The sequence below is a fragment of the Candoia aspera genome, chromosome 2 (genome assembly GCF_035149785.1).
Source record: "Candoia aspera isolate rCanAsp1 chromosome 2, rCanAsp1.hap2, whole genome shotgun sequence".
Taxonomy (NCBI): Eukaryota; Metazoa; Chordata; class Lepidosauria; order Squamata; family Boidae; genus Candoia; species Candoia aspera.
In genome coordinates this window covers 184,198,870-184,224,319 of record NC_086154.1, presented here as the reverse complement: position 1 = coordinate 184,224,319, position 25,450 = coordinate 184,198,870, and the positions used below count along the sequence as shown (strand labels likewise).

General features: G+C 36.1%; 1 protein-coding gene across 6 annotated transcripts in view; it reads right to left on the bottom strand.

The window, feature by feature from the left end:
* The window catches only part of ELAVL2 (ELAV like RNA binding protein 2), a 135,037-nt gene that overhangs the window by 73,406 nt on the left and 36,181 nt on the right, over window positions 1–25,450 (bottom strand). For 4 of the 6 annotated variants that reach the window (XR_010067312.1, XM_063295006.1, XM_063295008.1 and 1 more), the window contains 2 exons: window positions 6,369–6,459; window positions 4,091–4,334 (listed from right to left, as the gene is read on the bottom strand). Coding sequence is in view for 5 of the 6 variants with exons in the window: in XM_063295006.1 (XP_063151076.1) it covers window positions 4,091–4,334; window positions 6,369–6,440 (316 nt within the window). In the remaining variant the exon portion in view is untranslated. The remainder of the gene's footprint in view (window positions 1–4,090; window positions 4,335–6,368; window positions 6,460–25,450) is intronic. The other 2 variants (XM_063295010.1, XM_063295011.1) reach the window with 1 other exon arrangement.

The window sequence follows — 25,450 nt, the reverse complement described above, 5'->3', positions numbered from 1 at the left end:
TCCCTCCAAAGGGTCAGACATGACTCGGTGCTTGCACAGGGGACCTTTCACCTTATGAGCCACCCAGAGTCCATTTGGATAATTGGAAAATTTGGAAAATTCAATTAAATAAAGAGCAAGCCATATATATAGAAACAATATTCAATTTCTCTGGTGTTTTTTCCTATTTCCTGTTCTATGTTGTACACAGCTTGGCCTCCTGTTTTGAATGGCCTGGTCTGTTTTCATCTGTCCCTTGTTTTAGCAATGGTCAGATTGGTTACCATGTTTTTTTGACTATGTGAAAACCAGCTCTCCTGTAGGTAGCACACAGTTGAGTATCATTATACTAAAAACTTTACTGAATTATCCAGAGAGAAGCCTACATCATCATCATCATCTTAAAGCAGAGGACCTAAACCAGAATGAAATGGGGTGGGGTGAGGGAATAGGTCTGCATTATTTCTAGACTTAAAATACATTAAACAAAACAATGCCTTTAAAGTACTACCTAATTAGAGAAGCCACTAGTAGTTTATTCAAGCCAGTTTTCAGTTATAAGTATATGTCTTATGAAACAATATGTTTTTTTACAAATTATCAGATTCCTAGATTGACTCTTGAGCCTGACATTTCAGGAGATTTGCCAAAATAAAACAAAGCATTGCCTCGCCAAGATTCCAATGTGGCAGTGAACGAAAATAAATACAGGACAAACTGAAATGCAATCCGAGAAAGAAAATTCTGCAAAAGCAGAACATTGAAACTAAGTCAAGAGGTACACTATCCTTCGTGTTACTCAACACGACTTTCAAAAGTTGAGAAAATGAACCAAATGAGCAATACAACAATGGTTAAACCACAGCCAACTGGAAATCACACAGTGAATTTGACAGAAAGGGGTTATGTAGGAGGTGAACGACTATTAATTCCTGGATTTCACAGTGCGCTGTTCATATGAACGACATATGACTATGACCAGAATACAGTTAAATACAGTAGGAGTTTTATAAAATTTAAATGAATAAATATAGGATAGCAACTAACAGATTATTGCACTAGAGGTATGCAAAATATTTCAGCCTTCCCAATGATAAAATAATAACCATTCAGAGCTCAAATCAAAATGTACAAACAAAATTTGGCTATTTTGAGTGATGTCCCTTAGAGTATGTTAGCTAAAATTAGAGGATTGCTTTGTGGCTTTTAACTAGATTGCTTTTCCTCCCATTTTTTCCCAGCTTAGCTACTACAGTAAAAGGAAACAGTCATGTTACAGATGCTATATGTTTAGACTGTAGGAAGGGATATGGGGAGCGCTTGATATCAAAAGCTAATGGTACAATGCTGATTTGATGGCATGGGATGTCTCTCTCAATATACACCCTCATGCTCTGTGGTTTGTTGGACTTCAAGATGTTAAAACAGAAATATTCTTGATAATGGCAGCAAAGACATCTATAGATAGAAATGGAAACAGGTGAACATCCCCACTTTAGATTTTTGGTCTTCCAAATAATTACAGATCGACTTGGAAAAACTGATACAATATTGAGAGTGCAGAGTGATACACATTAACATCCATTTTAATCTAAGTTGGAAAATATTTTATTCAGTTTGCTAAAAGCTCAGACCCATTGTCTTTAATGATGGCATGGATTTTGTAAGGCAACAATACATTATCAATTCAAAGGAGAGGATTTAAAAAGGGAGTTATGAATCAGTGATCTTTTTAGCAATGGTATAGTTCTATATATATTTTCCTGTTTGTTAATCTTCTATAGTATTTGTGAATTTGAATCTCTTAGCACAAACCTTAAAACACCACCATTATTTAATTTTTAATTCACTATTTTAACGTTTCGGTAAGGTCTGTTGTTGGTTCTGTTTTTTGTTTTCTTTTTGGTGCCCTCAAGTCACTGCTGACTCCCGGCAACTGCCTAGACAAGTTCCTGCAGATTAGAAGTTCAGTATTTTATTTATTTTTATTATTTATTATTCACATTTAATTACCGCCTATCTCCCCCAAAAGAGGGACTCTGGGTGGTTTAATTTTAATTTTAGTATCTTCTATAGTATCTTAACATACTATTAATCCAGCAATTTAGTAATTTAACTTTTAAGTATTTTAGATTTTCTATATAATTTTAGTATCTCTATTGGTATTCTATTTTAGTTAAATGTGTATTAATCTATATAACCTGTGGAGTTATATATTTAACCACAGCCTCACCAGCACTGGCAGGGCGAGCTATTGTACATAAACAGGGAGCAAACCCCCACTCACTCACACTGATGATGTTACCTAGTTGGGTAATGAAACGTCTGCAAGCAAACAACCAGGCTCAGAGAACACCAAGGGCTCCACAGTTCAACCCTGAGCTACAGGTATTCTCTTCTATTGGAACTACATAACCTGTTTTGAACTTCTCCTTTTGGAATGAACTTTCCACATGCACACAAGCTTCTGCCATGATGAACTTCTAGGATACTTTTAAAATTGCCAAAATGAAATTTTGTTTTGTTTTTGTTTTGTTGTCCTATGCTGAATTCTGTTATTTATTTTTTGCTGATTCAGCTCTAGATGTGCATAATCACTCCTTTGGTTCCATGGGCTTTTAAGAATGTTTTGAGCTTTGTTCTGTTTCAATATTCTGCACCTAATTTGAAACACTGCCAAGAAAAATTCCATTTTGTTGTACAAGCTGTATTTAATTCCATTTAGAAAGAAAAATAATCACTTTCATCTCTACCACGTCAGTTTTGTGATCTGGATATGACTATGCAAAGAGAAAGAAATATGGGCAATTTAAAACGATTCTCCAAGACTGAAATCCTATACACCCTCATGTTCCACTTCTGCGTAGGAATATAGAGCACTATACAAGGAACCTGTCCTAACAACCAGGAAACACACTGAGACAATGAACTGGTCTCTAATATTTATTACTAGTACTTAACAAGAATCCTAACAAACTGAAGAAGCGTGGGAAAAACCCAGACATATAACCCCCAAGGGTTAAGGCGGTCCCGATCTGTGTCTCTTTGAATGGCTGAACAATTCATCAGTGCTACGCATGCGCTTGACAGTCTGGATGGGAGCCCCCTGCTCGCCATCCTTACTCATGACAGAACCCTCCATTTAATGGAGCATTCAGGGGAGAGGGCATCTATGCCATTACTCCCAAATGCTCATTAAAATGAGAACTAATGTCATTCATGACAATTTACATCATTTCTGTAATGATATCATTACACAGATTACATAATGTGCATCAATCTGCATAATGATGTCATTACACAAATGGAATAGGTAAAGGTAAAGGTTTCCCTTGACCTAAAGTCCAGTCGTATCCGACTCTAGGGGGCGGTGCTCATCTCCGTTTCAAAGCCGAAGAGCCGGCGTTTGTCCGTAGACACTTCCGTGGTCATGTGGCCAGCATGACTACACGGAATGCCGTTACCTGCCCGCCGAAGCGGTACCTATTAATCTACTCACATTGGCATGTTTTCGAACTGCTAGGTTGGCAGGAGCTGGGACTAGCAACGGGAGCTCACCCCGTCATGCGGACTCGAACCGCCGACCAAATGGAATAGATTAACATAAATTTAACTACCTCATCAAGACAACTTCAAAGAAAATGGATTCCTCTGTTATTTGGGGGGGACAGCAACTAGATTTTCTCTAGGTCTAGGTTTTTCTGTATTACAAGTTCAACTGCTTTGATCCTTTCTTGTAGCAAATTTAATGTGGATCACAGACAATGCTGACAAAGATGGAAGATAATCAACCTTAACAGTATCACCTCATCTGTATAACAAAACATCTACATGAAGGCAATTTTACACTCCTTTGTTTCATATTCCTTTAAGAAGCAAACAGGTAAGATGTTGTCTTTGCTATTAAGTAACCTTATGCAAAAGACACCAACAGCCCATAAAACTATTTTTTGAACATGTTTTTAATGTTTCTCACATTATAGATCACATATTAATCCTTTTTCTAAGGGAATGTGACACTGTTCTACTGTCATTCACAAGTAATGCTATTAGAAATGTTCAACAGAAACCATATATTACATGCCTATGCAAAATCCTGGTGTTTACATACCTGTGATTTTGTCCCTTACAAGTTTGCAGGATTCTATTTCGCCAATGCTCCCAAACAGACTTTTGAGCTCTTCTTGTGTCATATTCTGAGGGAGATAGTTGACTATTAAATTGGTTTTGCTGTCCTCTGTGTTCCCAGAATCAACTGGTGATGAGCAGTTGTTGTTTATGGTAGTAGGGCCATTGGCTGTATTATTGCAAGTTGGCCCATTAGACAGTTGTGTTTCCATGGCAGCAATTACCTGCTAAAAACAGAGAAAATAGTATCTGTCAGAATTCATATTTCAGAATCTATTTGTGATTCTAGCTAAGAATTTAAAGCTTTAACATTATGCAAGAGTGCCCAATTGTCAAGACTGCAATTATCATTCTACAATAAAAACAAAGCTGTTGTAATTCTCTAGCAATAAAGCCGATTTAGAAAAATTAAAGCTACAAAGGTTTACTGAAACATTTTTCTGAGCCAGAGCTAGCTAAGTCAGTAAACCCCAAGAAATAATTGGTTAAGAGCTAAATTCTGATAAAGTTTCAGAGTTGTTCAAATAAATGTCTCATAAGCTTTCAATAATTATTGCAAATGATGAACTGACAATGACAATCAACAGTAGACTTCATAAAAGACATTATTAAAAACAAATGTACTGTTTTGGTTACTTTTCAAATATTGAGGTGGATTGGCCACATTGGTTATATTGTTGGCAAAATATAGTTTTCTCTTCCAAACTTTGCAATTGACAAGGATTAAGAAGTACAAAAATGCTGGAATGACCACATGAACACTTCCTTGCTTTATCACCAATTATTATGCAACTACTTTAATATCTACTGTTTCTCCCAGTGCCCCCCAAAGCAGTGCATCCATATCTGCATAACTATGTCTTCAGTTAAACTGATCTAATTGAGAACTGAGGTTGTTGACAGAAGAGTAAAAGACTTTGTCATCTTAAGCAAGAGCTCTTCTAAACATAGAAAGTATTTTTTATTTTAGGTATGCTACTGTAGAATACCCATTGGCTATCATTTCCAGATAAGAATAGAATTTAAATTTTAATCAAATATGAAAAGAGAACACAATTTAGAACTCAAGCACTAGTTTAATGCATAATGCTGTGCCAATAACACTACTTAAAGGAGAAATTGAGCCTCAACTTCTCAGCTGGCCTTTTGATAATCCATATTTTCAATCTTAGGTAGTTTAATAAAGTCCAAATTAGTATCTCAGTAAAAATGGAATGCAAGTACTCTGAAATTATAAATATTGCCCTTGAGAAAGGGAAGGTAGGGGATTATGAGCTATCAACCTGAGAATGACTGATTCCAGGAGAATGAGGCATGCCTTCAATATTTGTTTTAAGAGGTCCACATGTCTTCTAATGAGCACTCCTTTCACTTCCTCTAACATATGCTTACTCATGAACCTCTTCCTCTGATTTCAAAACAGAATTAAATTGTTCATGTACAAACTATCCAAGGATATTTTAAGCAGTTTGTTATTCAGATGTTCCTACTGTATCATACAGAACATATGGGCTACAATATTGCAGACTTAAGCTTTCTAGAAAGTTATTTTAAGCATTATTAACTGATTTTTTCTTAAAGGATAACTAACCATCTTCACATATCTGTATATTTATTTTTGTGCTTAGATGGCAAGAATAAAATCCTAAACCAACATTCAAATGAACAGCTGCAATAGCCTATATAATCTGAAATTACAGTGTCTCAGTTACAGAACCATCTGCTACTCAAAATAAAACCATACCAGTACTCTAGGTTTTAAACAAATATATCCTATCCAATTGTTAAATGTAAATAAAGCTTTCACCTGATGAAGAACAGGTTTTTCAGCAGCTCTGAAATTTTGCTTTTATTTCCAGCCAAGAAAATTTATGACTTGAATGGAATTCTATAATTTCTTTAGTAACCAAAAAAATACACAATATAAGTCATTTCCAGAGTTACTGTTATTCAGCATTCAGACCATACCAAAACAGCTTTAATACAAGCTCTGGTCTTTTTATTAAAAAAAATTGTACTGGAGCAAAAACTCAAGTTATTATGAAGAAAGACAGTATTAGAGAAAGTTGTATCTATATTTACAAGTTTCAAGTATGCCATGACCCTTGCCCCAAGCCAGGATACAGTCTAATATCTATACCAGAACTTATAAGAGAGTGTACAAAATTAATTCCAATATAATTTAAAGTGTTTGGTATGGCCTCAGCACTAGTGTAACATGTTAATAATAGCCTACAGAATTTAAGAAAAATCCCACAGACCCCAGTCCAAGGCTCTGCTGCCCACGAACCACTTCTAAGCAGAGAAGCCACATCACACAGTCTGACTGCCATGTTAGTTTGGAGTTGCCGTCTGCAATATGGACACAAAAAGTACCATATGTTAGATTAGCAAGATAATGCAACAAATCAGTTCGTACAAATTTACATTAATTGTATTGATATTCCCAGCAAGTCCATGCAGTGTGGCTTAATAGAATTTCAGGCAATTCCAATCTAATCTTTTCAAATTCATTCACCATGTTTTTCTTTCGCGAATTAAGATACTTTTAGAAGCCTGGTTTAAAAGAGCAGAACAAACTAATTACTTTGCATCCATCTTTAAACCTATCTTAAATGCATATATACCAACATATGGCTACAAGAACTCTATCTCAGGAAAACAAAGATCTGGTGCTGAAAAAAAAAGTGGACAGGGTGAGGTAGAAATGATAGCAAAGAAGTGTAGCTGAATTATTTAATTTTTGATGTGTCCAGGGACTGCTTTCATAGTAACCCTTTCACAAAGCTTGTGAAATAGTATCAGCTGCTGTCTAGCTCTGTAGACTAACCTGTTCGTACAGTAATGCCATAAATAACATTGATAGTATGAATTCAATTGATGCTGCAACTGCAACTTTAATTCAGTATTTATTGACAAAGTTTAAAGAGTCAAGCAGTATTACTAAGATAACTGAGCTGATAAACATATAGAAATGTTTTCAATAATATACTGTCCCACACATATTGTAAAACCAGAGATGTGAGTCTTGCAGAGCTAGAAAGGGACTAATGTAACTAGTATGCCACTTATAATTTATTACAACATGCCATGATTTTAACATGCCCTTGTAAGTAAAATGGGTAGCTAACATTGATGTCTATGTTAATTCCCTGAAGGTTTTGAGGCACCATAGTGGTGAATACCAGTCACTGGGCCACACCTTAAGTTCACATGGCTCATTTGCTAGCTTCATAAATGTATATGGTTAGCCACAGTGAGAAATAAAATGCCTGATTAGATAGTCCTTTGATCCACAAGAATGTGCATTCTTATGGATCCACCCAAAAAATAGCAGCCCATTTACTTGGCCAACACAAAATCTGCCAGATCCAAAGCTTGAATAATTTATACTTTATTACAAATTTATTTTAAGATTAAAGCATTACGTACAGTACTAGTATATATAGATTCATTCAAGCAGTTAGATATTAACAACAGTTTTTTTCTTCTAAATGCAGAAGCACACACACACTACTGTAAAATAGTGAATCTCTAAGGACAGAAGTATCAAGTTACAAGTAGAGTATGAATGAGATAAGTAGGAAAAAATCCAACATGAAATGGAATACATTCCAAGCAAGACTGAATTTATTAGTTGATTGTGTAATACTTTGACAAACTCTGATAAAACAGCAGTACAGGATACATATTAAGTTGCGTCACTGGCCACATTATCTGGTCAACGTATCTAACTTCACTATATCATCAAATCCCTGTATTCTTCCAGGGAAGTAAAACATATTGCCAGTTTTCAGTGCCATCATGAGTCTCAATGTCACAGCAAGCAAAGTTTAGGCTTCAACATAGATAGCAGTTAAAGAGACCAGAGACATAATTAATTGCAGAATATTTCATCTCATTAAGAATGTCAACCAGAGGTTTTTTTGTTTTGTTTTTGGTGCCTTCAAATCCATTTTTGATTCCTGGTGACTGCATGGATAAGTCCCTGCAGTTTTCTTGGCAAGGTTTTTCAAAAGTGGTTTGCCATTGCCTCCTTCCCAGGACTGAGAGAGAGTGACTGGCCCAAAATCAACCCAGCTGCCTTTGTGCCTATGGTAGGACTAGAACTCACAGTCTCCCAGTTTCTAGCCTGGTGACTTGACCACTACATCAAACCAGAGTTACACAGATAATATCCACTTGCAGTTAAAGTGGATATTATCAGGGGAAGGGGGTTGAAAATGGTTCACTTGGTCCAGTATGGAAGATAAAACAGAGAAAACTTTTTTATAATTGGAAAAAGATGATTTGACAGGATTCTGTATTAAGATGATTTGCAAAAACTTCCATTGCTTTGGTGCCCTACAATTCTTCCCTATAAGCGTAAATATAATGTATTAGAAAAGCAACATACTTCTCCGGCATGCTCTCTTTTTAAAAGAAGCCTAATCCTTGAAAATCTGCAGGGAAAGCTTTCTACAGCAATGGAAGAGATAACGCAAAACTTCAATAGGTCTAATCTTAAATTCTGTCAACATGCGCAGAAGCAACAGTAGTTATGACTTAAGACTAAAGAAAACTCATCTGAGCAATTCGTTGCTTTACAAAAATATATATTCTCCTTCTCTGATCATTACACACACCCGTACCAAACTAAGAACAGAAGAAATGAAATTTGACTGTAATTACGGAAGTGGAATATATAGCCAGAAGAGAATGGGAGATATGTCAAGTATCTGTATGTGAGCGAACAACATTTAGATGAAAGGATAAAAATGCAAACACAAATGATTTCTTCTTAAAATCACATGGATCACAAACTGTTAACTTCCCCTTTGAAATTTGACAAACATTTAGGAAACAAAGTAAATACTTTATGCAGTGTCATGATATAACCATATGAAGATACATTAGATCTGTAGTAGGAATACAGTGACATGATAGGCAAAGTCAAGAACTCGAAAATCTTTGCTTACACCAGTTAAAATATAGTTTAATCAGAATGGCGGTATGGTTCAGAGAGAGAGAGGGAAAAGATGGAGTTGCCCTTTGAGTGACATGTCTTAATATTTGAAAACACCAATTATTACTACTTTATAATCCTATTTATAAAGCTTTAGTATCAAAGAGGAAATGATGGATTTTAGTTATCCAAATACAAGTTTAGCTGGATAGGAAATTAATACAATAACCAATAGTACACCACTCTCGTAATAATAATAAGAAATATATATATAACATTTTTGCAACTAGGATACAGGCTAAGGTTTTGCACTAGGAACAGGGATACTCAGGACTCTCTCTCAGCCCAACCTGAAGAAGCCCTACATATGATACCTTGACCTCTTGGACATAAACCTAATTAATAAATAAACTAAGACAATAATAAAAATCTTAAATCTTCTGCAATTTCTGACCATGAAAGGTACTCATTTTATATATATGTATATTTACTTGAGGCACCTGAACAAAAATGAGATTCAAATTTAAAGCACCATTAATCTTCAAGTCAGCATTAAAAAGACTCATCAGAGTCAAAGTTAATTTATGAGGGGTAAGTCTTCAACCTATAATAAATGTCATTAATGTGCATTGTTGAAGCTTACTGGTAAAGTACATGCTTCCCACAGAAAAGTTCAATCCCTAACACATACAGAAAAGAGAAACAGGTTAGTAGTCTAGGAAATCTGTTGCTATCTAGTATTTACAATACCAAGCAAGATGAGACAAATGTGTCAGCCTTACAATGGTTATCAATAGTGGGCAAACTTATAATAGTTACCAAGAACACAAATGTAGGGCTACAAGAAAGCTGGATTCTATCACTACCATCATAATCACCATAAATCTGCAATGGAAGAGAACGGCTAGTTTCATATACAGGCATGCATGATCAGACCAAAGACAGCACAGTATTCTATCATGGGTAATACGCTCTGTTGCAAGGAATTCATAGGCCAAGAATATGCTGTGAAACAGCAATCTCTACCATTAAATTGTTTTGGCTATCTCCATGTCCTAATATTTTTAGAAAAGTGATATTCATCCTCTACATCATACATAATTTTATACACATTTCACTCATGTGTCATTTCACCTCCTATTTGCCACTTCCCCCTCTAACTTAGAATCCCAAACACTGTAATCCTTTCTAGCATCGGAAAGTTGCTTAAACCCCTTAATAAACCTGATCCTCCATTTCAGTACCTTTTCCAGCTCTACAATACCCTTTGAGGTATGATGGCAGGAACACACTGCATTCCAAAGGCAGGTACCACGTGCATTTGAATATAAATAACAGTTTTATTTGCAATTCTCTTTTTAATGACTCCCAATATGGAATTAAAATGTCTTCAGTCACTCAACACCGAGCAGCTGTTTCATAGAGATGTACCATAAAACTCCTCTTCAACTCAGTCATCAACAGCACATATCATTAACTTAAAGTTTCTTTTTTTTGCATCGATGTATTTTTTTTCTTCCTAGCATTTTTCCCGCAGGTGCAGGGTCCACTTTTTCAGATCAACCAAATGTTGATCCACTCGTTGCGACAGGAATTGACCAACCGGCTTGTTGCCTGAGCCTGACGTTGTGACAGCAATCCATAACATATTACTGTTTACAATTTTCTATTTTAAATTGTGTAGTTATTCCACCTTTACTTTCTATCTGTTAAACAATTAGAAATCAGTAAGAGTACCTTCTCCTATTGCCCTTGGTTACTAACTTTTTTCAAGAATCCTTGAAAAGCAATAGCCAAAGGCCTTTTGAAAATCCAAATAAGCAATGTCTACATGTCAGGAGAACTGGCAAGAACCACGCTGAACCGAAGTCACACTCTAGTCTTTATTGTACCTACCATATACAGAATCTTGCCAGACTAAAGGTACCCTAACTGATCTAAGGGAAAAATACTCCTGGAACCCTAAGGTGGGGTCAGACTAACTTTCTTTGTCAGCCTCTCAATGCTCTCAATGCTGTGAGAACGTTTATCTCCCTGGAATGCACTCTCTCCTCCATCAGCTCTGAGACCCACCACGCTACAGGACAATATTTTTATTCACATGCATGCTGACATTTTCAAAGAATTTTTAAAAATTACTTAAGCAAGACTTACATTTGCAGAAAAATATCATAATTCTTCAACAAGACTTGCTAAATATGCTATAATTTGAAAGGCTACTATTTTACAATACCTAAAAATCTCAATTTTAAAATTAGCATTTATATGGGCCAATCCTCATTCTTCTAATAGAAAACCTTCATTACTTTGGGTGGAAGGTTTTCACACTTTAATTAAGAAATTTCAAATGGGTGCCATTTAGACTTGGTGAATTACAAGCAATTTGTTAGTAAGATCTAGAACAGCATCTCTTTTCATCATTGCTACTTCAGTTTAGCCCAATTCAATTCAGTATTGCATCAGGCCGTCTTAATATCCTTTCCTACCCTGTATGGTCTGGAGTGAAAACAGATGCAAAGATTTCTCTGAAGATTTCTTTAAAATCCAAGCGATCAACCACTATAACTTCCTTCCTTGCACTGGGATATTTTAAGATTCTTGATCTTAATATTATTAGCAACTGCTTTTTTTGCACCCTTTTTTGCCTTCTTGTATTCCTTGTATGAAAGGTCTATGTTGCTTTTTGTTCTCCTTTGGGGAATACTTGATTTTTAAGGAAGCTTTCTTCTAACAAAATCCTTGACACTACTCAACTATCATGCTGATGACCTCCTGGATTTCTGTGGCACTCTTTCCTGATTCATGATACCTATTTACTGTATACATTCTAACTGGTTATCCATTGTTGAGCATCTGTGTAAGTCCCAAGCATTCTATAGAGAATTAATCCTTTTCACTTTCACCCTACTTTTTAACCAATCCCTCATTTGTGGCATTTCTTTTTCTTCTGGAGTTAAATGTGGCCTTCTTGATCATTTTCTACCCAGGCTTAAATTTAACAGCACCACTGTTACATATCCAATCAATTCAGGAGCAAACATCTTGCATTAGGTATTTTAAAGGCATGGGTAGGCAATCTGAGGTTAACTGTACTGTTGAATTTTGCAAGCGTTACTGCTGATAACAGACAGTACAGTTATCTGCATTACTGAAGTGTTAAAATGTAAAAACTGTAATGTACACCCTAAGTCATGCTTCACAATAGAAACACCCTTCTTCAGGAGGAAAAAACGAACAAAACCCACACATATACCCAATACGCATCTTGCAACATTGCCACTGTTCTTATACTATATATTTATATGTACATTCTCATATTAATACTTAACTTCTATTCCACTTTCAATAGATGAATAATCCCAGAACAGGAATAAAACTTATTTTAAAAAGTTAAAAACAATATACAATTAAACAAATAATGGAAACACTCTTAACATACCATATGTTTAGAACTATAAACCGTGTTAAAGTTCTACAACACAGGACATCAGGAAGGAAACAGAACAGAAGACACAACAGCACAGACCTAACCATAGTTATGGGTGAACAGATACATCAGAAGTTGGCACCGAACATTTACAATGCTTGGTGCCAACTGAAACTAAATAAAGAAGAAATTGTTTCACTTGGTGTTTTGATGAAGAATACCTTCTGGCCACCTCATAGCAAAAGCCTAGCAAACTTAGTATGCTCAAGAAGGTATCTCCACTAGAATGTAATTGCAGCACAGGCACACAGGGAAAATGATGTTCTGTGTAATCTGAAGTTGCATCATTTTAATATAACATTACAAGGAGCTTGAACTCAACTGAGTTGCAGGCATTTTCCTTTTTTAGGACATCACCCTAAATCTGTGGATTACTTGGTGCTCTCTAAGCTTGGTTGTTTGCTTGCAGACGTTTCATTACCCAGCTAGGTAACATAATCAGTGCTCTGATGATGTTCATCATCTGATGGACACTGATGAGCACTGATGACCATCAAGGGCTCCACAATTCAACCGTGAGCTACAGATATTCTCTTCTATTGGTACTCTAAATCTGTCATCTTAGAGTACTTCAAACATCGTGTATCTCGGCCTGGGGGTTTCTAACACTAACCCAAATACTTAAAACAGCTTATCCCTTTCCAAACTTCTCCACCACATGCATTTTCTCCCTTGAATCATCAACCTTGTTCTATACCCTACCTACTTGGACAATCAAAAATGTTTCCTTTCCACTTAAATAAGCTTATTAGCTTCTGTTAGTATTTCCCGTGATTCAGTTTAGAAGACTCTCTGCTACCATTTTCATGTAAGAGGCCAACAGGGTCATTCAACTGTAATTCAAGTAGACCCTGTTTTCTGCAGTGTCAGCTTCCTGTGCCCAGTGCCTCACAAATCCAAGCCCCTGTAAATTCTCCTCATTACACCAGCTAGGCACCGGGCTTCTCATTGTCATCTGTCCATTTATCCAGGCTGCATTTCAAAGATGTTGTTTAATGACATTGAGTAGCTGAATGACTGATTCTCTCTGCTTCCAAGTTTCCAAAGCCTGGCATCAAGAATGAGAGACAGTGATTTCCCTGCTCTCCCAAGACATTCCATGTATATGCTAGAAATCTGAGAAAAGATTTAGGTCAGCAATGTCCAGAAATGAAGCTAGTCAAAGCTTATGAATCCCTATCAGACAAAGTTGCTGTTGATTTTGCAACTGCATATAGGTAGGAGCACTCATCCCCTTTACTTGAATAGGTTTTTGTGTATTACACCTTACTAACACAAATATATCACTTAGCACAGCTTACATTTAAAATGTAAGAGAAACAAGGGGAAAAAGGCAAAACTTAAACCCAATTTAGATATTTAACTAAGAGAAATATATACATATATATATATATACAGGCAGGATCTAAATTGTATGTTCTACTCAAGTGAATACTTTCCTAAAAATGAAAGGCTTGACCCATCAGCAAATCATCAGAGAGACTAACTGTAGTGTGTAATATGTTTCAATTTAAAACACGGTGTTTTAAGTGAAAAATGCCCCATCTACAACCTGAAACAGATATTTTGAATGCAAAACAAGATGTTTAAGCACTTCAGGAGTGTTCTGAGCTCAAAATAGCTTTGCTCCAAGTAGAGAACACTTTTCTTTTGAGCTCAAAACACTTCCAAGATGCTCAGAATACCCCATTTCACACTTGAAACACTGTTTCAAAATAGGGCATTTTAAATGCTGAGTGGTTCCATTTTAAATATTCTGCACATCCCTAGTGTAGCCACTGAAGGCAGTGATTTCTACAGTTTTAAGTGAGAACAGCCTGTTTTTTTTTATTCCAAGCAAATATACTTCCACCACAAAAGGCCATTCCATGAGATCTTATGGAATGATGACATCTCACCTCTAGAAAAGGGAGAGATTACATCAGTCATACCGGTACAAGCTGGAGCTCAACATTAGTATGGATAAATAATCAATTTATTTCTGTGTTTTACATCTACATTCTATCAATAAAGTTTCTGCCTATAATTACACCAACATGTACTATACTGTAACATTAAGATCTATTGGCGGAAGTGCAGAAGAACTTAGCCAAATTTAACCTATTTAAGCACACCTTGCTTCTTGGGGAATATCAGAAAACTACAGAAAAAAAGGGAAAATTAAAAAAAACTGGTAAGGGATAACAAACAAAATTTCAGCAAACAACAAAACAAAATTTCAGCATCAAACCAGGGCAAATATCTACCTTACTCTTAGGATAATTGAGAATTACTCCTTTGAAAGAAACCTTGAAAGTAAATTCTCTTTCATCAAAGTAAACGAGAGCAGAAGAAAAAAATACAGGAGAAATTTCCAGCACAGATACGTATGATACTACTTCAATAATGGGACATGAAAGGCCACAAACATATACAGGTTTCATTCCCCACCCCAATTAAGCACCAGGTGTGTTGGGAATGCAACTCCCAAAATTCGTATTAAACGGAGTGGCTATGCTGAGAAGGGCAACCAAATAAATAACTTCTTTAAAAAAATTAAAAGGTTAAAAACTATATAGGGTTACAATCCAAAAATATCCTGACATTGCCAGGCTGCGGGAAGCTGTTGTAATATAGTAGAACAACTCGATCTTTTTTCTCTAATCTGATTATTTAACTGCAGTGTGCTTTTGAAGTCCCAAGCACTTCTTTGATAGAACAGACTTTTAAATGCATCTTTTAAAAATATAGTCATCAAGCAGCTCACATATGATGTGCTCTCTCAGCCTAATTATGAGGAAAAAAAATGTTCTTTCAAATACTTCATCTATTATCCCTTGTCATCTCCTCTGCTTAAGAACCAGATCCAGTTTTTCCTATCTCCCCTTTGCAGATATGAGCTATAAAATGTCTTTTTTCCCCCTTTAAGCCAGAGTGCATCAATAAATAAAATGCCTTTCAATTGATAGAAAGTAAAATGTAAACCATTCTTAATAGAACTTACGAGCAACATTCACAATAAGGTATTCTTTTAGCCTTCCAAAAAGTCTTTTGACTGCTATGACAAATAAATCAAAGCATTTGGCCACTATATGGGAATAAAGGGTTTTCAAAAGCCTGACAGAATTCTGTTAATACTAAAATGAAACAACATAAGCCTCTGAATGAAAGAGGGAAAAAACCCAAATTGCATCATTTTTCCATTGGGAATTCTGCCACTAGTACATCAAATCACAAGCCCATCAGGAAAAAGGGTCATCTGTCAAATCCCTTGGAATATCTGACATGTTATTCTCCAAAGCTTTGGGATAAGCAGCAAGCAGTTCAGCAAGGATTCAAACTGAGTGCTTCTAAGAGACTAATTCCTTTCAGAGAGAACAGTAAGACACTTGCACAACTTTAAACTGGTAAGCGGAAATTAAGAGAATGCTAAAAAGTAGCAGAATATTCAAAAACAGGCAAGAATGGACTGATTTTTATCACTCAAAAGCTGCAATCCTCCTTCAATTCTCCAGCATTCCACTGTTTAAAGACTACTTGGTAAGCAATTAAATAAATCAGATTACTATCTGTTGTAATTATGAATAATTCAGAGACATGAGAGACGAAGTATGAGGCCTACTCATCAGAGGGCAGGAAAGGAAAAACATGAAAATATATTGTGTGTTACTGTTTGGCGGGACTTACCAAAGAAGTTCTTAATTTACATAAATGTGAAATGTCACACCAAGCAACTAGTACTTGCAAAAGTACATTTTCATTTTATATATACAAGGAGCTTACTTGTAACTGAAGAAAGTCAATCTCCTTGTTATCAGGAAGTATGCAAACTTCAACTTTACATATGGACAAGGTATCAATAATTTGAGGATACTGTCTTCCTGATCCAAATCCTGTAATTTGGATTTGACAATGAAATGTTGGCTAAAATGCAGAAGGAATTGTATGGACCTGCCTCTGTGGCAGAAATCCACTATGGTTAGTGAGAAACCATAATACCCTCCAGATTTTTCAGACTACAGCTCCAATAAATTGCAGTCAACATAGCCAACAATCTGGGATGCACTCCAGTGTTTAGACTGCAAGTCCTATAAAAACCAGCTAAGATGACGAAAGACCCAATATGAATGCAGAAATCACTAGGGCTTGGATTAATCAAATTCCCTCATTTAAAAAAAATGGCACAACTACTTGAGCACTAACTTGCCGAGTTGATTCAGTATGTTCATCAGGAAAAAAGAAACATCAAGTTACAGTATATCTAACTCACTTGTCTAACTCACTTGTAACTGAAAATTAATAAGCATACTTCAATCAAGTTCCAAAATCTCCCTTAGGATTCTATATGTCAGATTTTCAAAATATTTAACAGAGTCATTAAGAATTCCTAGAGCAAATTCAGTATATTTCTGAGCTTGTTCTTCCACATGTCAGGGATAACTCTTTCAATTTTCAACTATTTTACAATCTTCTTTAAATTAAATTATATGTGTGCGTGTGTGTGTGTATAAACAAACAAACAACACTGAATGAAGTATGGAGCTCAAAATAAGGAATAAAAATTGGGCTATCATCCTATTATCCTCAAATCATTTACTTAGAGTTCTTGCTGACTTAAATATAAACCTAGAAGGTATCTATCAGATATTTTGTTGAATATCTGAACAAAATTAAATAAGCAAGTATGCAATCCCCAAAAAAGGCTTATTGCAGAAAAACATGAACAATCAACATTGGGCATACTCCATATAGTTCCATAATTACATTCTTTGAACCCTTCACAGCTTTCAAGGACCACACATACACAAACAGGAAGGGACTACTTATAGTGTATGGAGATCCTGTTTGCAACACTATTTATCTGCTCAAGAAACCAGCTGTTGATATGGTCCCTGAAAGGGTTTCTCTCTCAAATTTAAAATAACATTATCCAGTCAAGTCAGATTTAAATATTTCTGTACAAATCACCTAGTCACTATTTTCCAATATAGTCTTTTATACTATAACAAGTAGTTATGTCCTACATTACACCAGGCATCAACTACACTTCACAAAATACAATGGTTAGGTTCACACAACATAAGCATTTTATAGCTTGTGTCACTAATTGTGAACCCAAATAAGAACTACTTAAGTTTCCTACCAGTTAAATGCAATGAGACATATCTAGTATTGGAACCAACTCATTTAAAAAAAAATTAACTATTGGTTGGTTGAAATGTGATCAGTGACAAAAATTACTTAGATATTAATGTATTGCATGAATGTGTGTGCTCACAAGGATGACAAAATATTCCAAGCTAGTTGAAGGAAAGAGAAGATGGCAGTGAGGGAGAATCAGTTAGACACATTATCAGAGATGCAGCAGTTCCCTATGGCAGAATACTCAAAATGTTTCAAGTTTTGTTCTTGTGGGACATGAAATACTTACAACACTCTAAAAGAATTTTCTAAGTAGGGCTGTTTGGTTCTTTTAGAACTCTTTTTCTTAATTTCATGCATACCCCTAGCAAATAGGATAGGGACATCATCCATTCCACAGAATAGTGGATACTGATTCTGCAAATCTTTGGAACACTTTTCATAGCTACCCACTGCCAAGAATAGAAGCACAAATTATTTCAAGAGTTTCTGAGTTAACCATTGCTATCAAAAATTAGGATTGGGCTTGGCAAGTATTAAAATCATACAAGGAAAAGAAAATAGGAATAACACAATCAAGGAATTGTAACATCTTATCATTAACATCTTAATTATAAAGAAAGCAATAGTTTGCATCAATAAGGAAAGAGTTTTATATGGTTAAGGTAAAGGTAAAGGTTTCCCTTGACATTAAGTCCAGTCGTGTCCGACTCTAAGGGGCGGTGCTCATCTCCGTTTCAAAGCCGAAGAGCCAGCATTTGCCCGTAGACACTTCCGTGGTCATGACTACACGGAACGGCGTTACCTTCCCACCGAAGCGGTACCTATTAATCTACTCACATTGGCATGTTTTCGAACTGCTAGGTTGGCAGGAGCTGGGACTAGCAACGGAAGCTCACCCCATCACGCGGATTCGAACTGCCGACCTTCCGATCAGCAAGCTCAGCGGTTTAACCCGCAGCGCCACCGCGTCCCTTTTATATGGTTACTTGGAGCTTAATAGTGGTAACAGCAAAACACCTATCCCATTTTTCTGCATGGGTAAAGTCATTCATTTTACAGTAAGATTCCACCTGAGACAGCATGGATTCCTGTTGACTAATATTTGAGATTTTCAAAAATCAGGACTACATTTAACACCTAATTTGGACTAAAGCCATTAATTAGGAACATGTGTTGAACTACTACTCAGTATATGTATATCTTAAATGTTGTATCTATTTCTATTCTATAGCCAGTATGCTGCTAAATCCAAAAAGCAACAAAATAAGCTAACTCATTAATAGTACCACAGTGAGATACCAGTAAAATGGTCATTTCATCCATCTTGCTAATGCTACAATTTTGCAATAACTGGGCCTTTGCTCTGGCAAAACTTGACATTTTGCCCTCCAGAATGCTTTCTGGAAGATTCCACAAGTTATCAATTTATCGCTTCTTGGCCTTTTGGCTAAGATCAAGTGATCAATTTCCCACTGTTCGTTGCTATGTGGGACAGGTACTACGCACACTTGGAGGTCTGCAGTGTTCTAGTGTTCATTTTATAGGGACTGATGGCCTCTGCTGATTTATCCTATTCTTCAGATTTTTAAATCAGAACTGGAGTCCTCCGAAGGACTTTGGATGCTGAATGGAATTGACAGGAAAACTGTGATAACGTGCTTTTAAAAATTACATATGCCTCAAACATGGGGGAACCAATGAGATTTCAAGCCAAGACTGATTTCAACATATATTAAATAATTTCTATTCTTTAAAAATTATTTGAAAAAAAATCCAGATTTTTTTTAATCTGTTCAGTCATGTCCGATTCTCAGCAACTGCCTGGACAAGTCCCTGTGGTTTTCTTGGCAACCTTTTTCAGAAGTGGTTTGCCATTGCCTTCTTCCTAGGGCTGAGAAAAAGTGACTGGCCCAAAATCACCCAGCTATTTTGATGCAAATGAACCCAAGATTGATAATTCTGCTCTTGTTCAATTTGAAGCTTTTTTGCCCAATTAAATATCAAGCAACAATTTTAATAAGCTTGCATTCTTTTATTAAGGTATTACTTTACTTGCTTTAAAAATTTAGAGCAGTTTATAACACAAATGTTGCTGGCATGCAACATTAGTAGAAAAGCAAAGGCTAAGCAAAATTTCCTTACCTCAGTAATACACTAAAGTAAAGGTAAAGGTTTCCCTTGACGTAAAGTCCAGTCGTGTCCGACTCTAGGGGGCGGTGCTCATCTCCGTTTCTAAGCCTTAGAGCCGGCGTTGTCATAGACACTTCCGGGTCATGTGGCCAGCATGACGACACGGTTTCGAACCGCCGACCTTCCGATCGGCAGCTCAGCGGTTTAACCCGCAGCGCCACCGCGTCCCTGGTCAGTAATACACTAGCAAATAAATAAACAAGCTTGTTTTTAAAAACGTATTTGACAATAGAACCAAACTACGATTTTAGAGTTCAATAAGTCTTATTGCCATATTTAACCATAAAAATGAAGTAATTTCACTTGGAAAAAATATGTACTTGCTATTCAGTTTCCACTATGCTCCACTTTGCTTCCTATCCATCAATCCAGAAACATTCAGTACAAGTTTTAGTCATACCACATCAAAAACATTTGGGGGAAAAACTTAAGAAGCTGTTAACACTTAACAAATTCAAAACACTTAATTACTTTCATGCCAGCAGATATATTCTGTAAGTTCTATTACTGTATTTTTTGGTGTTATTCACAGCTATATTGTTGCATGGATAAAAAGAATTGCACCTACTTGTTAAAGAATGTCTGCATATACCTTGGCTAATTAAGAATATTTGAAGCTGAGTACAGAAATAAATTAACACTGAGTCCAGAAAAGAGGTAAGATTATTTGGGGATACCATATATTATTCTAAACTATATTTATGGTTACACCCCATAGTAGGTAAAGGTAAAGGTTTCCCTTGACATTAAGTCCAGTCGTGTCCGACTCTAGGGGGCGGTGCTCATCTCCGTTTCAAAGCCAAAGAGCCGGCGTGACTACACGGAACACCGTTACCTGCCCGCCGAAGCAGTACCTATTAATCTACTCACATTTGCATGTTTTCGAACTGCTAGGTTGGCAGGAGCTGGGACTAGCAACGGGAGCTCACCCCGCCACGCGGATTCGAACCGCTGATCTTCCAATCGGCAAGCTCAGCAGCTCAGCGGTTTAACCCGCACCACCACCGCATCTCTTACACCCCTAAGTAGACCCACAGAAATCAGGTCTACAACATACAACCGTATGCCTACCAAATAAAATTTTCTAAATTGAGTAATTCACTCTTTTGATGGATAGAGATATGAAGAAGACCGGAGTGGCTCTTTTCCTTTTTCAGATTTTTTTTTCTCTATTTTTAGCAGATACACAGAAAAGTTAGGCGTATTTTTTCCAGAGAGGTAAGTGAATCTTTTAAGTAAAGGTAAAGGTTTACCTTTACCTACTGCTGCATCCTCCCTTAAATCTAACATTCAAAGGTAGGAATGATTTGTGATTATACATCACTACATGCAAGGCCCTTCTAAAGGGACAGTGGGAACAATTGCCCTGGACTCCCAACCTGAAGGGGGCACCATTCAAAAGATATCTTAAATTACCAGATATAACATTTTTCACCCAGGCAAAATTAAGCAGTAAAAATATAATGTTAAGAGTTATTTCAGTATTTTTCTGACATTCTCCCAATTGGCCTCAATAGATAAAAATTAATGAGGGAAAACAATTACACGGATGTAAAAGCCAGCAAAAGGAAGGGGTGCTCATATGAATATTCTGCCTATCAATATCTGTCTTATGTATGAATTAAGGTGGGATATAAATTTAATAAATAGAAAAGAGTAAAACAAGCAACACTGTGGTTATTGTCTTTTATTTATATTTCTGTAACTTGCAAGCCCAGAACCTCACTAGGCTATTTATTCTCAAGTAAAAAATATCTTTGGTATCTTACTTTCTGCAAATTACATCAAAGGTAAGACAACAATGAGTACACTTATAGTCTGGGAACAAGCAAAAGAACAAAGATGCTTCTATCTTCTCATCCATATTTCTTTCTTCTCAAGATATATAACCTTAATTTCAGAATCAACAGCTACAGTACTCTTTTAGGACATGTGCTTGTTTGTCAAATAAATGTCAGTGGTTTAAGAAAGCACAAATCAAAATTTGCCCATCTGAACAAAATGTCCAATTAGTGTTTACAATCAAAACAAAGATTGGAAACTAGGTAATAATCATAAAATTGGCTGAGGGAGTTCATCTGTGCATATTGTTTGGCATTATACCTCAAGAGCCTTTCCTTACCCTAAACATCCATACCACTTACGAACTGTCTAGAGTGTTCTTAACGTGTCTGCACTAACTGCATGGCAGATGAGAATTTAGGATCTGCCTCTCAACAACAGAGCTGATCACATGTGCCTTTTCAACAGAACCTGAAGCCTGCTACCAAGTTGACGATGTGAAGGAAAGTTAATCTGTCAGCCCTGTCCACTTGGATAGCCATTTCAGAAGCAGCTTTCAACAAGAGACAAAAACGTTCATAAAACAGAACACTGCACAATATTCAGACTGTATCTGAAAGAAATCACAGCTTCAAAAAAAAAGTTTGCTATGCAAAATGGCTATGTACAACTAGTTGAATCCACACTGTATTTGCAGTGTTCTAGATAGCAGTCTGATTGTTTATATAGACATGACTGCTGTGGGCTTGAAATCTGTGCTATACAATCTGTGTTGCTTCAGGCATCGTTCTAGGAAATTCTCCGGCAAAGATATAAGATGGCCAAATTAAAGCCAGGTTTGCTATCATTCCTTCTGGAATACTTTCAAGCATAAGCATAGGAACAAGATCAAGTATCCAGAAGTTTCCTACTTTTATTCTATCCCAAGAATAGTGAATGAAGGAGGACATTTTTGCTCAGAACCAGCACTAGACAAGACAAAACGATACCATCACACCTAATTCAGAAAAATGTGCCATGGCCCCACTTTCCCAGTTTTATCCAACTTTTTACCAGTCAGATAAAAATCATACAAATAAATATATCAAATACTTTAGTTTCATATATATAAATACATATGTTTTTAATCATCTGAAATATTTAAATCATAGACACAAGATGATTTTTTCTAGGCCTTGGCTTTGAGATGATGGCAAAGCCCACCTCATAGTCTCTGCACACCTGTGCAGTTTTGGGAGGAAGAGGAGAAAGATTAAAAGCACCACACTTACCAAGTTGAAAACAACAGCTGAAGTCTAGCCATTGGTATATTTATTGTTCTTAACAGAGATCTGGGAATTGAAGCAACTCAAGTCATTTAAGATTTCTCTCCGCTAAATTAATTGTGAGGTCTCTGCAAGCAACTACGCTCAGTTTACCCACGCTGGCTTGCCCCAAGGCTAACACATTTAATACACACACAAGCTATAAAGGTGCACCGTAGCTAGTTGATCACTAATTACATTTTAAGATGTAACTGCAGCTGGTTGGAACATTTTCAGCATCACAGTATATTGCAAAGCACAATATTTGAAAAAATGCTTATGATTATTCAATGGATAAAAGCTTCATTCACATATATTCAAAGCATTCTACTATTTTAATGTTCTTAGGTGGACCAAGTTAGGTTCTCGAATTAGGAAGAAAAGCAAATGCTCACATAGATTCATCCATTTTCAGCTCAACCCTGCACTTTCTTTTTTGTGAAGGCATATCTATTTCCTGGCCAATTAGAATATGATAAGAAGTTATCAGCAATATTAAGTTCACCTATTGCTTTAGGAAAAAAAAATCAGAGCTCTGCTAGTAATCTGATTTGCATCACTTCTTTCACCATTTTCTTAGTCTATATGGGTATGATTAATTGGGCTTAGTTATCAAGGAATATAAACTGCAAAACCACCTCATCACAATTTATTCTATTTTTATTTGTACATCAATTTGTATGCTGGTTTAATCACAAAGTGACTCTAGGCAGCTTACATAACAGGACTAAAACATCAACCAAAAAACAAGTAAAAATAAGAAAAGGACAAAATCAACAGTAGAATGCATCAGAGAAGACTAACTGCACAAGTATATTCCCAACCAACCGCTCTAAGGGTCACACACAAAGAGGAAACAATTGGATTGCAGGATAATCCTTTGGGATAATCTTTTGATAGTCTGAGTGTCAAAACAATTATGATCCTGGCATGAAAACTCTGGACAGAAATTGTTTATGAGATCAAACAAGGAGATGGGAATCCCTTTAAGATGGGAATCTTTTCCAAGAAACCCTAACTTGTTACTGGAGAGCAAACTACTCTACATGCTCCATTTCTTTTTTCAATCATGAGAAGACAATCAGAACACACCACCTAGAGTTGGGTTATTACCCTAATTCATAGTGCACTAATAATGCCCTTCCCAGGACAGAGAGAAGTTCAACCATAACAAAGGACTGCTATTTACTCTACAAATTCAGGAAGAATTCCAAATAATGTGAAATAAATTAAAAAATAAAATCATTTTTCTAGAAGTTCAGAAGGAACAGAGCTCAGTTACATCAAATATTACCAGTATTCAAAATAATGCTGTTCTGGAGTGTCAAGTTTCATGCACTAAATTCAGATTCCCAATATTAAAATAGAAACACATGCACCACTTAGCTCCTGGGGAAATTTTTTTTTGAATCCTTTTATTACACTACTTAACAGAATAGCTGGCTTCAATTATTAATTTGTAGATCACACAGAACAAGGCAGGAAATAAATCCTCCAAGTGGGACATGTGATAACATAACTAACCACAATCTAATTCCACACAATTTTACTTGCATGGTATGAATATTGTATCACATATACAGGGACCAAATTAGCTCAGATGAAAACTGGAAAGTGGCTGGGACTAATCCGAAACAATTCTACATTTTTGCACAAGCCGCTTGCATTCATATCACATATCTCCTTTAGAGAAAGTCTTGCTCTCCTGCTAGTAATTTCCCAAAAGATTGTTAAAAAAAAAAAAAAGTTAGCAAAGCACAGTTCAGAATGACTGAAAAGTTGGTTTGAATGAAAACAGGATATGAATATAAAGTTTAAAAAACGAAACACATAAAAAGTACGCAGGGTTGCAGTATTAATGATGAGCAAGTCCTACTGAATGCAGTGTAATATATAAAGGTAACCAAATAAAATGACGTGAACAAGCTCTTCCATACTTTTTTTTTTTTTTTAAATTGCAAATCCCTAACTGAACCTTATTCCTCCCCCCTTTTGAAGCCAGTGTCATAAATCAGCTTAATCCTGGCTTGTTTGAGATACAAACTTCTGAGGCTTATTTCTCCTCTCTCATTGAGCATCAAGTAAGAGCAATTTAGCTGTTTGCATCCACATCTGGTTCTTCATAACAAACCAACACTCTGCCTTACTAGGAACCACAAAAGCAAGATGGTGAAATGCAAGATTGGATCTGAAGGACATTAAAAAAAATAATGGAGAAATAATGGAACTAAGGAGCATTAGGTACTTTATCATAATATATATTTATATTATGCTACATAAATAGCATAAACAAATATTAAATTATATTCAGCCAGACATATGATCAGCTCACTCAGAAATAAAAATGCCATTTTAAGCTAGAGATGCTTGGTTTAGATATAAGCCTGTCATATTCATGAGGTTCTGGACACTTTCTTCTGTGCCTTTAATAATACAGGAAACCGAACAGCATAGGGTAAATATAAAATGTGCAGTGCCAGATCTAGTATGCTGGTTATAACACAAAGACAC